The 15,097-nt window shown below is 33.7% G+C and overlaps 1 protein-coding gene across 2 annotated transcripts; it reads right to left on the bottom strand.

Moving 5' to 3' along the window:
- Window positions 1-1,606: 1,606 nt before the first annotated feature.
- On the bottom strand, window positions 1,607-13,836 carry LOC138321775 (calcium-binding protein SPEC 2A-like). 2 transcript variants are annotated; one of them, XM_069265724.1, is made up of 4 exons: window positions 13,832-13,836; window positions 5,309-5,352; window positions 2,965-3,168; window positions 1,607-2,409 (listed from the first exon to the last, which is right to left on the bottom strand). In XM_069265724.1, the coding sequence occupies exons 2-4, from the start codon at window positions 5,326-5,328 to the stop codon at window positions 2,136-2,138; spliced, it is 498 nt and encodes a 165-aa protein (XP_069121825.1). In that variant the 5' UTR covers window positions 5,329-5,352; window positions 13,832-13,836; the 3' UTR covers window positions 1,607-2,135. The 2 variants fall into 2 exon arrangements, with proteins under 2 accessions (XP_069121825.1, XP_069121824.1); XM_069265723.1 differs by lacking the exon at window positions 13,832-13,836 and adding an exon at window positions 8,447-8,590 and having other exon boundaries at window positions 5,309-5,351.
- Between the last annotated feature and the right edge of the window lie 1,261 nt (window positions 13,837-15,097).

Below are 15,097 nucleotides of genomic sequence, written 5' to 3' on the forward strand. Positions count from 1 at the left end.
ATTTAATATGATCTCAGGCTGGTTACTCTGTGTAACAGTTGATATTTTGCCCAAGTCGCCTTAATCAGGATCTTTAAAGATGCTCCACCGCTGACAAATTGTATTTTTTCACTATCAAAAACGGAAGCAGACGATTAAGTATTTTTCTTCACTTAAAAAAAACTTACTTTACACCATTACCACCACTGAAAAGTTTGAGCTTCTAATTATACTTCAAGTAATAAATATGAAAAAAAAATTAATTGCATCCCGAAAAAAATCCAAAGAACTATATCCTATATGGAATGAAGTATTGATTGCCCATGCACTACAGGCAAAATAAATTATCTTCTATATTTTTTTTATTCAATTAGACATATATATGCACGATTAAACACCATTTGTTGTTCAAATTATGATTGTCATTCATGGTCTGTCGGCGGTGGAGCATCTTTAATGTAATACACGTGAGCGACTGAAAGTGACGAACAAATCCAGTGTTTGAAATGTTGAGTGCTAAAAGTGATTGTCCTTTTTATTTTGTTTTCCTGCGTGGTGTGGCGAATTAATCATGTATAACTATAACCATGTATTGCACATTAAAGTATGAACATTACTATATAAACCTAAGTAAATTGAATTTATTAATTTAAATTGTACTATTTAGAATACAATTATATGTTTGGCTGAGCGTGTTGTATGAAGTAAGCGATTTCTTTAATTTGAATTAATGTTTTGTGTACATGTAGTTGCAAACTATAATGATTTTGTCCATTTTGCAAATGCCATTAACACATTTACACCTATATATTTTCGCGGAGATTTGATTTCGTGAGTTCCGGATAATCGTGAAATTCGTAAAACCGCACACGAAAATTATTCTGTTAACAGTACTACTTCTGAAAGTCGTTAGTTAATCTTGGTTTGGAAGTTAATGTACTGTACTTTTCAATACCGGTGAAATCATGTTTTGACACTGTTACACGTACTTACCATATATATTAAAGCCATCGGAATTATATCCAAAATTCTATTATTATGTTTTTATTATTCATTAGGCCTTTGTCAATATAATGTGATGGGGTAGGATATTCTTTTTCTGTGTCTTAAGTGGTATGTTTCAGTGAGATAGCACTATACAAAGGGCAAGGGTACCACTATCACAAGGAGACACAACAAGAACATACTGAAATTTCCCAAAAAAAAACCCACGCACATTGCAAGACATTTCTCACATGGGATGTCGTCATTAAATAAAATAGAACATTAAACCCAATCAAACAACCAGCCAATCTTTACCATAAATGCTATGTTTTAACTTTTTTCAGCTCAAGCCTTACGTTGGTGATTGCTGTCAGCCAACACATTGTCGCAGCTGCTGATTTCTTTTTTTTGTAACATCTTTCCATGGCTATCAGATTTTACAGTTAAGAACCAAAACCTCTATTAAATTTATGATTGAAACTTTCTGCCGTAATAAACTTGCGCGAATTTTAAACAACCGCAAAACACGCTTGATTGATGCGCATGCGAAAATAAATTTGTTTGCAGTTTGTTTGATGCGTGCCATTTTAACTAAAAAAATGAAACAATACTTCTAAGAGGTCATCAATAATCCAACAACATGTTAAATAACAAAATTTTTATTGTTAAACTTGAAATTTATAATTGTGGTAAAAAGCGAAAAAAAGTTACAAAAATTGCTGCGAATTATGAGTAATGACACATGGATTTTATTTAGAATAAAATGATTGATAAGTGAACATCATTAAAGAAGGGTTTATCTTCAAGTAGTCGATGTGTTTCCTATAAATATATGTAAATGTGTGAACACGTTAGACTGCAAACGCCGCCGTATCCCTTAAATATATAAATCGTTCTCTTGCTATTCGTCTATTGAAAATATTAACATTGGTGCGTTAAATCTTTTGTTATCAAAATATGAGAAATGAAAAAATAAATAAAAATGCATTGTTATGACATGTTGAGCTCTTCATATGTATGACGAAAATGGATCGATTTCTGTCGATGTTAATAGCATTTCATAAATGCGTCTGATACTATTCAGATATTTAAACTGTCTCATCTCTTATGGAATACTCATTTCTTATCAAGTTGTTTGAATACTTTTCCTCTGGGAAATATTAATAAACTTTTCATTTCTCGCCCAAAACGTGACATTTAGCATTTTTAGGTGGTGGTCCTGACTTGTATAACTTCAGTCTGTGTAAAAGACTCACAAACATTGCAATGTCAAGCATACCATCGTCATCTGACGCTGTTTTCATGAAAAAGTCAATTTCTTTTTCCTCTAAATTTCTTCCTGTGCCTGTCTTCATACGCTCCAATCCTTTCCTTGCTTCATCTGGGTCTAGTTTTCCACTTCCGTCCGTATCTAAGTCATGAAAACACTTGACGGCTTCGGCTGCGCTGATGAAAAAAAGAAGAAAACATATTTAGTTTAAAAAATAGCAAAAGTTATCAGAATCCCTCAAAATCAAGCATATGTGTTTGTGACAAGAAATGCATACGTTAGTAAAATAATGGAAAATGATGAATAAAAAGATTTATTGAATACTGCTACCATGAAAACGTTGAGATGAAAAGTTCGTTGCTTGGTTTTATAACTTTTATGTTCTCTTTCACTTCGTTTATCGTCTCATCTACTTAAAGCAAGTTTGCTAATATGTTTCACCAGTTGTGGAATGATTTTTCAATGCGAGTTAAAACCAGGGCCCGATTGTTCAAAAAGTACTTGGCTTAATCATTTTAATTCATTTCTTCTTTGCAGAAAAACTTTTCATTTTATCTTCTCTATAATGAGCAAGAAGGTAAGGATAGGATACTACAGAAGGTGGTAACATTTTGTAAAATTGAAGTGACTAGAAATGATTTTATCTTGATTCGAAAATTATCTTTTGAGGGCTCAGAAATTCATCCTGTCAAATAAAGAAGTGGGTTTTTGTATCAGTGCTGATAACTTACTTGCTGCCCGCTGTTTCGTAGAACTGTTGAAACTCCCATATGCTCATGATTTTATTTTTGTCCTTGTCGAAAGAATCAAACATGATCTGGGCTTCATCTGCGGACAGGTTGAATTCAGTCTGTAACATTGACAATGCTTCTGCTTCACCTAGACGCTTGGCAGTTCCGTGGACATAGCGGTCAAACACGGCTTGTACTTCCTTACTGTTAAAACAACAGAAAACAAACATTTCAGAGATACGGATCAATGAAATTATTTTATTTTGCAATAAATCGGAGATATTTCTTTCTTTCTATAATTATTTTGTCATGTTAAAAATAATTTTATTATTTGAAAAAAAACCGACAAAACTATAACGACAAAGAGTCCTCACACAGGAGGGGATTCATTCAACATGTAACAGTCTTATCCAATATTCATTGACATGTCATGCAGAATATAAGTTTTATTTTATGTAAAACCTGCATTATGTTCTATAATTTAGAATGGACAATAATTACATTTCGATCGGACATCGGATTGAAATGAAAGACACCACATCCTCTTCATTTATAGTCCCAAAAGGTTTTTTAGTCAGCTGTAAATATTATGAAGTGAATTTCCCGATTTCATTACCTTAGATTTTTCTACTTAACATTCTCCGTGATTCCCCAAACCTTAACAGTTTTGATAATTTATACATTATAAAATTTGGTCCAATACCTTGTGTTTGTTTTACCGTTCGTAAACTTTTAGATAATATTAATCAAATGTTCATATTATTACAATTAATGCACTACTTCTAATGATATATTCGCAATTCGAAATTTTTGTTTTACTAAAATATCAAAAAATAATCTTAAAATTGAAAACAAATAGGAATGCCGAAAAAGGTTAAGCGATATCCAATACGACCGCATGCCTTACTTCCGGTTAAATACACATGAGCGGGTACACGTAATACAAAACACACTCACGTGAAATACCTCATGGCCAATGAACCTAGATGTATCGTAATTGGCTATGAAATATGAAATACATCTGCCTTGCTGAAGAAATTTTGTATCCTGTACAAGTAAATAGTTGATTGACTAAACCCCCCTAAAAAGTAGTCATTGATAACATTGTTTATGTGTCAAGTTTGCTGACATAGATTGCCTGTGAAGTTAACCCTAATGGTACACTTACACTTGCGGAGTAAGTTATTGTTTAGTTGAGATGAATACCCCACACAGTGAATAGAGAAAGTCTACAGGGCATAAAACAAATCGGGCAGACTTGATTTCATAAAACACAAGTTATACTCCCGATAGAGAACACACCTGTTCACCAGCTGAGCTTTCAAACGCCGTAACTCTTATATACAAAGATTCACTTCCTTTCGAAAATGTTTAAACACAAAATTGAAAAACGGTTTGATAATAAAAGATGTTCTATTGAATGCTTTAGAACAACCAAGCTTTTCATCCAGTGAGACAAATTGGCAAATGTTCAGGATTTTTTTTTTGCTTCTTTCGAGATAATGCTAGTGCAGACGATACACAAGCTAGTGACCCTTGACCTTCCCACACGTGAGCTTCAGCATTAAAGCTATTAAATGCATGTTTTAAAATCTTGCGATTTTATTATCGTAAATACATACAGGCAGACAACAGCGAGAAGTGGAATCTAAGAGGGCGTTGGCCAAAATATTATAAGATTTTGTAGCAGTAGTTTCGAGGACTGGTGTAAACAGAGATAGATGGGGACCAAAGCAAACTGGGATGAATTATATTCTAGGATTATGTAATTGCTGTCTGCTGAGTCCATCAAGACAAACCCGAGCCCGAGAAGAATGTTTGTGTAATTACTAAAACAGAGGTCTCTCTTACACACACAGAAATAACGCACAATCTATAATCAGAACTACAGGCCTTGAAATACATACAGTTATTGCTAGTAAATCTTATTCATATGAATAGAGTTCTTTCATAAAGATATTGGAATGCATAAACCTGGCTACAGAAAATAAAAAATGGACTTAGATTTTCATTGGTCAATTAATAAAAACGGATTGTTTCATTACGTCATCTATGACTGACTGAGTCAAAACGTCAATTGGTTTAATTTTATCAGTCAAAGCTTATGCTTTAATAGTTTGACTTTTTTCTTCGTATTTATGTAAATGTTGTAAATATTCAATCGTTTGCTAGAATTACGACTTTTAATATATATATTCGTATGTTATTGCAACGAGTTTTCACAGTAGATGAAACCCGCAAATTTTGCATTGCAATAAAATGATAATACTAGCTTTAAAACATATTGTATTTTACTTTGAAACTACCCAACTTTCCCATCAATAAAACATTAAAATATACTTACGGGATCTTCCTTCTGGCCATGTTGAAGTGGAATGCTTGGCTACCTGAAACCAAAATGACAAGGTAACTTAGATTAGTACCGTGAGGGATGTCAGTACGATGAAGCACTGTAAACTGTGTTGTCTGACATGGATATGTTTCCCCGAGAAGGAGAGTGGAGTCGTTTGTTTTCCATTAGGCTGGGAATTCAACTACACCAATAAACTCTAACAAGGTTCATCTTGGTTGAGAGAATTATTAGATCAAGATATGTTATAGTCTATTATTGCTAAGGGTTGTTTTAAATATATTTTACACTCATTACCAAGTAAGTCACATTTCGATAAATTTACTCTGAAGTGAAATTGCAGAAAATGTAATCTTTTGATTCTAGCCCTTCTGCCATAAGCATTGTATATTGCTTAAGTCGATGTTATTAATGGGTATAATTAGGATTCATGTTGGAAATTGTTGTTCATGTAATGATATTGAACTGCACAACCAATGAAACAGTATTTGCGACGTTTCGATGACTAGTACGATTTGTACACTGTCATTTCGATGACTATTTCGACTGTCATTTCGATGACTAGTTCGACTAGTTTACTTCGATGTTTATCAAAATCACTGTAACAATCGAAATGAGCTCTTGAAGAGATTGGAAACCAAGATGAACCACCATTATCTAAACATTCGATTTTGCTTAGCACTTGATTGGCCGTTTCCTTCATCATCCCATATTGTTAAAAAATAGCGTCGCCATTTCTAACTTTGCCTTTTGATTTGCTAGAACGATTTCTGAGATATAATTAGGAAATTCAGGATAGTAAAGAGAGTTAAATTAGTTTGAATAGTTATTATTTTGGAACTATATATAATACAAAATCAATGTGTACTCTCATCATAAACTCCGAGTTTTGTTTTATATCTCAAAAACAAAAAATATTAAACTTAATCTTTAAAAATATATGTTTTATCCTATACCATATTTCGTTTCTGCTCTTAGACTATGTTTACGCCGTGTAACTTCAATATAAACAGTTATTCCGTAAATCACTTTAGACATACAAGCTCTTAGACTATGTTTACGCCGTGTAACTTCAATATAAACAGTTATTCCGTAAATCACTTTAGACATACAAGCTCCTAGACTGTGTATACGCCGTGTAACTTCAATATAAACAGTTGTTCCGTACATTACTTTAGACGTACAAGCTCCTAGACTGTGTATACGCCGTGTAACTTTAATATAAACAGTTGTTCCGTACATCACTTTAGACGTACCAGCTTCTAGACTGTGTATACGCCGTGTAACTTCAATATAAACAGTTGTTCCGTAAATCACTGAAGTCGTACAAGCTCCTAGGCTGTGTGTACACTATAACCTGCTGGGGAAGTAATTACAGTTGTCTTGGACTAACGAAGAAGTCATGTTCTCCAAAAAAAAAACTACCTACATATCCTACTCAAACGAGTGGGATGGACTTGGGAGGATTTAATGTATTCTCCAACACGTAACTGCTGCCCTCTAACGCTCAGATGTTGTAAAACGACTGCTGTTAGATGCTCAACGCATAGAAATATGTGAGATTACAGTCAGTGCAGACAGTTTGGTCGTTTTTTCCTTGAACCAACGATGCATATGTTCTCTCAATCCGATCGGCTTATACTCTCTATGTGTTTCTTAATGCTGTGTTTCAACAGAATTCCCAATATTTTGTCTGAGTTAGCATGTACCCAATATTTTTTCTGAGTTCATAATACGTTCCCAATATTGCATAGTAAACATAAGAATGATTTTTAATTTATTACAAACAATGAATTGTGACGGGTTATATCTGTTCCAATAGAAAGTATATTAATTTGTTTGTTAGTTGTTGGGTTTTTTTCTTTCGTTTTTTTTTTTTTTTTTTTTTCATTTTCTCTCTTTACGGTAATAAGAATGAATGGATCGGATTAAGGAACTTTGATAATATAATGCTTAAGGAACTTTCCATTAATATGAGAGTATCAAAGTAGCAAAGATTTTTTGTCACTAATCAGGAAAAATACACATTTTCAAATATAGTTTCATTTCGACAGTTACAGCCATTTTAAATGAAAAGATTTTCTCTCCCTTTCGACAGTGGCGTACAATTAATACTGTGCGAACCAGCAGTTTCTGAGAAGGATGTATTGGCACGATAATCCGGAATTAGGGTCCGATTTTATCTGTTGGAACGCCGTCAGATCTTCCGGTAGCTGCACGCGCTCTGTTTTTGTGGTTCTGCGTAGATGTCAGTTTCGTTATAGAGTAACATGTCATTAACCCAGCAGCACCGCCAAAAATGAGGGTGAGTGGCCAGATATGCGGTACGGCTGCGGAGGAGGGTTTGTCGCCTCGTGCAAAGAGGATAAACGTCAGAAATGGTTATATTCTTTTTACGTTTACATGTAACAAGATAGTAAACAAGGGAAGCGAATACACGGCGGACATACCGTAAAGATAGCAATCGGTGTATCGATAGGTAACAATTAGTTTTATCATTTCGCGTAGAATTATAGAAATACGTGAAATACAAAAGTTAACTGAGTTTTTTCAGTACATGTGCATAAACAATTTCAGAGCATACTGCATGTATATTTTATCTGGTATACAAAATTTTTTAAGATAATCCGATTTTCTGTAAGCGGTAAAGACTGAACAGCTGGTGTTCATTTGCTTGGGAAAATTTGTTTGGATCTTCATATACTGTATACGCCTTTGAAATATCGTTAATCGAAAGGACTAAACCAAACCGAAATATATCAGCAATATCACTTGCAATAGATTTTTAAAGAAAATTAAGCACATTTTATTTCTAATTCACCACAAATATTCTCTTATATTATTTCTAAATGGACAGAAAAGGAGCTATCAATTCTTGACAATTTGTATTACATAGGAAGAGAAAGCATGTTAATTTCATATATCATTTCAATTTAAGCATTTAATTTTTAAGAAAACTAATTTTTCCATGTTTTCGATGCAGGCAAAATGTTTTTAATGTAAAGACTTGATAATAAATAGATATTAGTTGAATGTTGAAATTTAACTGATATTCAATTGAATGTTGAAATTTAACTGATATTCAATACAACTGTTGTAATATATACATGGAACAGAGAAAGTGAAACTTACCTTTATTCTTGTAGTACTGGGTACTATCCGAAGTCTAGACCAGCGAGAGCTTGAAGGTATACTTATAGAAAACTACCGCTCCCTAAACAGAGTTCCGCCTTACTTATCATCAAAGATGCGCGCATCATCACTTGACTCAGACACTATCCGGATGGATAGGCAGTTATCTTACCGAGGCATAGAACGCTTACTCACGTGCAGTGCGCGAGAGATGCCACGCGCGTGAGGCAAATTACCAAAACATGAACGTTCTTTGAAAACTGCAATTAACATTTTCTGAAGCATTTTTTAATATTTTTTACGTGAAATAATTAGAGATATGCCTTCCATTGAAATTTCTATCTTTCTTACTAAAATAATAGATACTTTTATTGTTACTGGAATGTAAACAAAATTTGTTTATTGTAGTTTCTAAGGATTGTATGGAACCAAGGGCGTATATTATTTATGATTATGACTGAAAGAATTTCGCCTGACTGACCTCAGTAATATGGCATCTCTGCACGCGCAGGGCACCAGACACTGAAGCACTTGTTATCGTAGGATAAATCCAATGTTTGTTTATCTCTCGAATCTTCCAAATGGGATATCAGACATCTTATTTATTGGCCTGAAGGCTTGATACTATCTGGTACAAATCAGAGCGCTGACACACACGGTCCAAAACTATGAACAACAAATCTTTTCCAGCAACTCTACACAGTCGGTTTTCGTGTTAGCTCGAGCTATAGAAAAGGATATACGGGTAATTTGTGAGCGGATTCCAGCAAAATAAAACATGAATGGTAGCTATATAGATAAAGTATAGGACATTATCGATAACTAACACGTGTATTGGAGTATGTTTGACATTCTGGAACAACAGCGGTAACAACGACAAACAACAGAACAACATATTCGAGTAGGAGAATCATGCTGAAGTTATATTTTAGTGTGAAAATCAGTTTGAATATTTGGACGGATTCCGTTTTGTTAAATAGCTGTTTTACAATGATTTTTTTTTATTATTAAAAAAATACAAAGGTGTCAAGAAAGATCATTTTGATTCAAAATTTTTACTTTTATTCAATATCATTGTTTATCAATTAGCGATTATATTAATAATAAAGTTTTTTATGAATTGAAGACTATTTTCTGACCTATAAACTTTCATATTACGGTTTCTTTGTATTGGGAATTTCGCTAGTTAATGCAGATGGACTCTTTCATCATAAGGAAGTTGCCTTTGTTTACATAGGGATGTTATCTGCTATAGGATTGGGTAACCTTCACTTTATGTTTACACAGGTATTGTCTTCATCAGACAGACAGTTTTCTGGTGAATCAGCGAGATATTGGAGCCAATAATATGCTGTAATTGTAGTCGTTTCAGGAAAAAAAAACCTGACCTATCACACGTCCAGAGACTTTCTTTGAAGATTACAGAGAGGGATGCTCAACTTCAAAGCCGTTTTGGATTATTTTAAGGAATAACTTGAATAGATTTTTTATGTTATGGAGATATAACACAAAAATCTGAGTATACTCTAAATAAACCGCAAAGCGGTTTATTATGAGAGTACACTCAGATTTTTGTGTTATATCTCCATAACATAACAAATCTAATCGAATTAATTCTTATAATTCAATTTACTAAAGATAATCTCTTCAATATTCAAAATTCATTTTGGGACTCTTTTGTCAATGAAATCATTACGCCGTCATCTCAGCCAATCAGAATCAACGTTACAAACGGCGACGCCATTTTTTTCCTTTATGGGCTGATAAAGTAATTTTTTAAGCAAATGAAAATGCTCGTAACAAGCAAAATTGAATTATTGTGATGTACATCAAAGGACCAAACTACCTGTTCCATCTAATGTTGCAGAAAGAGCTTTCAAATTTGCTATGGCATAGCACAGGGGTGGACATAACGACAGTGAAAGTAACCCTTGGAATATCGAGGATGAAATAACCTGTTTGTCTCGGTCTAGAGGTCAGTCTGATGTCTGATCGTTTGTTTGAAATTAATTATTTGTTTATATAAAATAAATTACATCTAAATGACTAATTGAATCTAAAAGGTTTCAGTGTACTAGTGGTATTGCCAGACTTAAAAAAATGTTAAAGATGCTCCACCGCCGACAGAGCATAAATTATATTCCTTATTTGAATAATAATTTGTGTTTAATGGTGTATATATATGTCTAATTAACATAAAATATTATATATAAAATATTTATTTTGCCTTTGGTGCATGCGCAATCAGTACTTCATTCCATATAGGATATAGTGCCACGGAATTTTTTCGGGATGCAATTAATTATTTTTCATATTTTTAGCTTGATTAATTTTAGAAGCTAAAACTTTTCAATGGTGGTAATGGTGTAAAGTGAGTAACTTTTGTAACTGAAGAAAAATACTATATCGTCTGCTCCTGTTTTTTTGATAGTGGAAAAAAAATACCATTTTGTCAGCGGTGGAGCATCTTTAAACTTATTAAACTTATTTTGAACGGTTGCAAAACATTCGATAGGTTAGAACTAACTCGTTAATACAGCTTTTTTTATTGTTTAATGTTTTGATTTTAGATCTGTGTTCACACTTTTGCACGTGCATGAAACATGATATATCGCTCAATTTAATACATGCTGTGAACATTACGTGCTCGTGTACTTAGATTAGCGGTGTCGCTATTTCTATGAACGCGCACCTGCTTATCACTAAAGCATGTCTGCACATTATAGGCAGGGTTCTATTTTGTATTATATCCCTCCTAGCCAGTCCTCTTCCCCCTCCCAATCCCCTCTCCCCCAATCCCCTCTCCACCTATGCCCCGTACCCTGTATACGTAGGCTAACTAGCTACGGTATATTATACTTCTTCGTTAGCTGAGCAGGGACTCGTAGTAAAATTTGTAACTGTTTTGTTTTCCGCATTCTTAAAATTGATATAAGAACTTCGGTCATTTCCTATGAAGCATTAGTATGCTATTCAAAGAAAGAGTTATCGCCCGTTGCACATAAGATACTTCGCGCTGCATGAAGAAACTTTTCATCTCATCAAGATGATGGGTGGTGTTACTGCATACATGTAGCTAGACATTGGCAGTCTTCGCGATGTAGGCTCTGTGTGTATATAGATAGTTATAGTGATAAACATTCCCTTGTCTGTGGCCATCATCTCAATATAATTTGGCATAGATTTATCTTGATGCAACAGCATTTTATTTACAGGTGTGGCCTCCGAAAAACAAATTTAATGCGAGATCCACTGAGAAAGTTAAGCCCTGTACAAATGGTATTTCAATCAAAGCTCGTTAAATGATCATCTGAGCTACAACGGGGAGATATGATAGGAGGTTCCTGTGCAAAATCATCTCTTACAAATTTGGCATTTCGAGTAAACTGAAATGGCTGTAACATTATAAATTTGCTACAATTTCTAGCATTTTTTTTTTCTTTTGGCACGAGGCAGTATAAAATCAACATAAATACTGAAGATCGTGATTGCTGTCCCTGCATTTAGTTACTGGACACTTTTAGTACTGTATGTACGGTCAGAATATTTCATATAACTGTACCCTTAGCATACACATACAGAAATAAAACAAACGTAAAATGTGATAAATGTAAAAATACATGACACAGGTACATGTATAACACAATTAATATTCACCAACAGTAATATTTCAATTAATTTGAAAATATCTATACGAATGTCATATTTTTACTCATTCAACTCGGTCACCCTCTATCGGCCTTATTCACAATCTAATGCGAATCACACTCTCTCTAGCACAACAGCTAACCCTCCCGTCGATTATGTGGTTTTTGGGGTTTTTTTGTGAAGACTATTCCGGTAACTCTTATGTCTTCCTATTATACATACATACCTATATCATATGGACAATTAATTCCCTTAATTACTTAATTAATTAAGATAATTCCCTTACCAGTGATTACTGCTTTTTCAACATTACAAAGGCCAGTTACTGTTTTGAGTATGTAAAAGAGCAGGAAATAGAATGGTAAAAAGAAAAAAAAAAGAAAAAAAAAAAGCAAAAAAAAAAAGCACTCTGCTCATAACTGGAAACGGAGTTCCACTTGATTATAATTTCTTAACCTAGTCATGACCACTAAAAGGACCAAATTGACGCACAGGGATCTGAGAATTAGTTACATATTATATAATCATGGACCCACCAGAGTGCCATAAGACCATTTTTAGACGTTTTAGAGGTCTAAGACCATTTTTAGACGTTTTAGAGGTCTAAGACCATTTTTAGACGTTTTAGAGTTCTTACGTTTTAGAGGTCTAGACATCTAAAACGTCTAAAAATGGTCTTAGGGCACTCTGGTGGGTCCATGGTTATATAATATGTACCCTATTCTCAGATCCCTGTGTACGTATTGGGTAATAGATGTGCATGGTTTTCGCCCTTTACAGATTCCGACCAAACTTTGAAACTTTTCGGATAACGATATTTTTTTCTGTACTTTCATGACTGTGTTATACTTAACGGTGAACTGTAAAGATTGTATTTAATCTTATCCATAGTGAACTCATTCATCACTGATTATCAAGGTCGATCGTGATAGCCGGAAATGAAGGCTGATATTTTGGACACTTACACGATATATCCTATTTTGAAATGGAGCAGTCGGTTCCTCTGTCTGTATTTTTAACTTGCTCGAGAAAAATGACTTTACGCAAGAAAGAGTATAAATTTGTAAAATCATTGCTGTGTCAGTTGAACGTGTACACCATGTAAACATATTATATGTAAATAAAGTGAAACGTTGAGATTGCAAGCGTTTGGCAAAAAAAAAAAAAAAAAAATAAAAAATAAATATATAAAAATAAAAAATAGAAGATTGTTTTTAATCAGGTTACAATAACCAGGTTAACCCAAATTGCTTTACCAATTACATTTAAAATATCTTTTCATTCAACAAAGTCTATACAGTGAAACCTAGATACGTCTACCAAAATTACGATTTTTTTTCTTCAGCTATTCATTTTTTATAAGTTCACAAATGTTTTAATGTCATTTTGTAGAGTTAAAGTCCATGTTAATATTGTTAACTTATAACATGAAGTTTTATTTGGATTATAAAAAGCAAGATGCTGTAATTTTCAAGTTATCGTATTGCCTAATCTTAGTCATGTGGAGGTGCCACAGGGTGGTTGCCTAATACCTTCACTTATATATATTTAAGGAATAGATTTTTTAATTTGTTGAGGTTATGAGGTATAATGATAATGGAGCACGTATAAATTATGTAACCCCGGCGAAGCCGGGTTACACAAAATTTACACGGGCTCCATTGTCATTATACCCTCATAACCTCAACAAAATAAAAATCTATTCCTTATATTTACTTTTCAAGTAAACGAATATTATTTATTCTCGTGGCAGTTGCATATTTTTTATCAAAATACTCATTTTTTTCTCTCTCCCGTCATCGTCAACGAATTCGATTGAACAGCTGATTGGAATCGTGTCATTCACATGTTCCCACCAAAAGTGGGTTCATGACCCAACGCTGCTACGCCAGCGACTATTCACGTAACAATAGTTGTGCAATCATTATACGCTGATAATGATAATACTAGAAAGCATGGTTATTGAGTCCATGTCAGTGCAAACTGTAAAATATATAAATTCTTTAAATAGATATTGCGTTATTTCTAATCAATTTGACATCTAATATACAAAATAAGGATCGCAACAAAGGTCCTAAATAGATAATATAACCCTTATTCCATGAAGGTACAGAATTAACTGACATCTCTTGATTTATTTTAACTTCATTCCTTTCTAACGTAATCAGTTTACTATGTTAATTCAATCATTCATATATTGGACGCTTTTAATTTCATATCAATCATACCGTACCTACATGTATTTTGGTCAAAATATTATCTTATCATTTAAAAATAACACAAGATGATATGCATCATGGAAATGTAATTGAGATTATTTGCGTTCAATGTAAATCCATGATAAGAGCGTGTTTTATCGTAATGCACAGAATTTGTATTCACTCACTGTGAAGTTAGTACTTCAAACAACTGAAAGGTCAAGGTCATTTTGATAATTTACATCACACGTGCTAGTAGGAAAAGGAAAGGAAATAACAGAAATGCAACAATTGCATGCTTCTGTGATATGCTTTATTTCCTACTAGTTACATTGTCTTTGATATGGCGGGACTGTTTTGGCCGAATTTGTCTGCGGGCTTTACCGACATGTGTTAGGCCTTGTGAAGTGCCGTGTATCGACATTAGTGATGTCCGGTCCGGCCGGTCCGGCCTCTCATCTCGCGCGCACGCGTCATAGAACAGCCACTGTACCAATACCCGTCAGTCTGCCCCGGTGTCACTCCCTAGGAGCTGTATCGTCGTAATTAGGGGAGCGAGAGTGATCAGCAATATTTTAATACTCTCGAACTGCTATGTAGAAATAAGCACCAAATAACTGTTCCATTCAACATCAACACAGTTTTCAGCAATGATGAAAGTTGTTTTTATCTTTATTTTTTTTAAATGATTGTATTATTTTTTCAATCGATAAAATTATCATGCAAGTATATTAATCCATTTTACTGATCATTTTCTGATGTTAAACTAGCAGTTGAGTTTTGTTATTCACCAGAAAGGTCAAAG

This window comes from Argopecten irradians, chromosome 4 (assembly GCF_041381155.1).
Source record: "Argopecten irradians isolate NY chromosome 4, Ai_NY, whole genome shotgun sequence".
Classification (NCBI taxonomy): domain Eukaryota; kingdom Metazoa; phylum Mollusca; class Bivalvia; order Pectinida; family Pectinidae; genus Argopecten; species Argopecten irradians.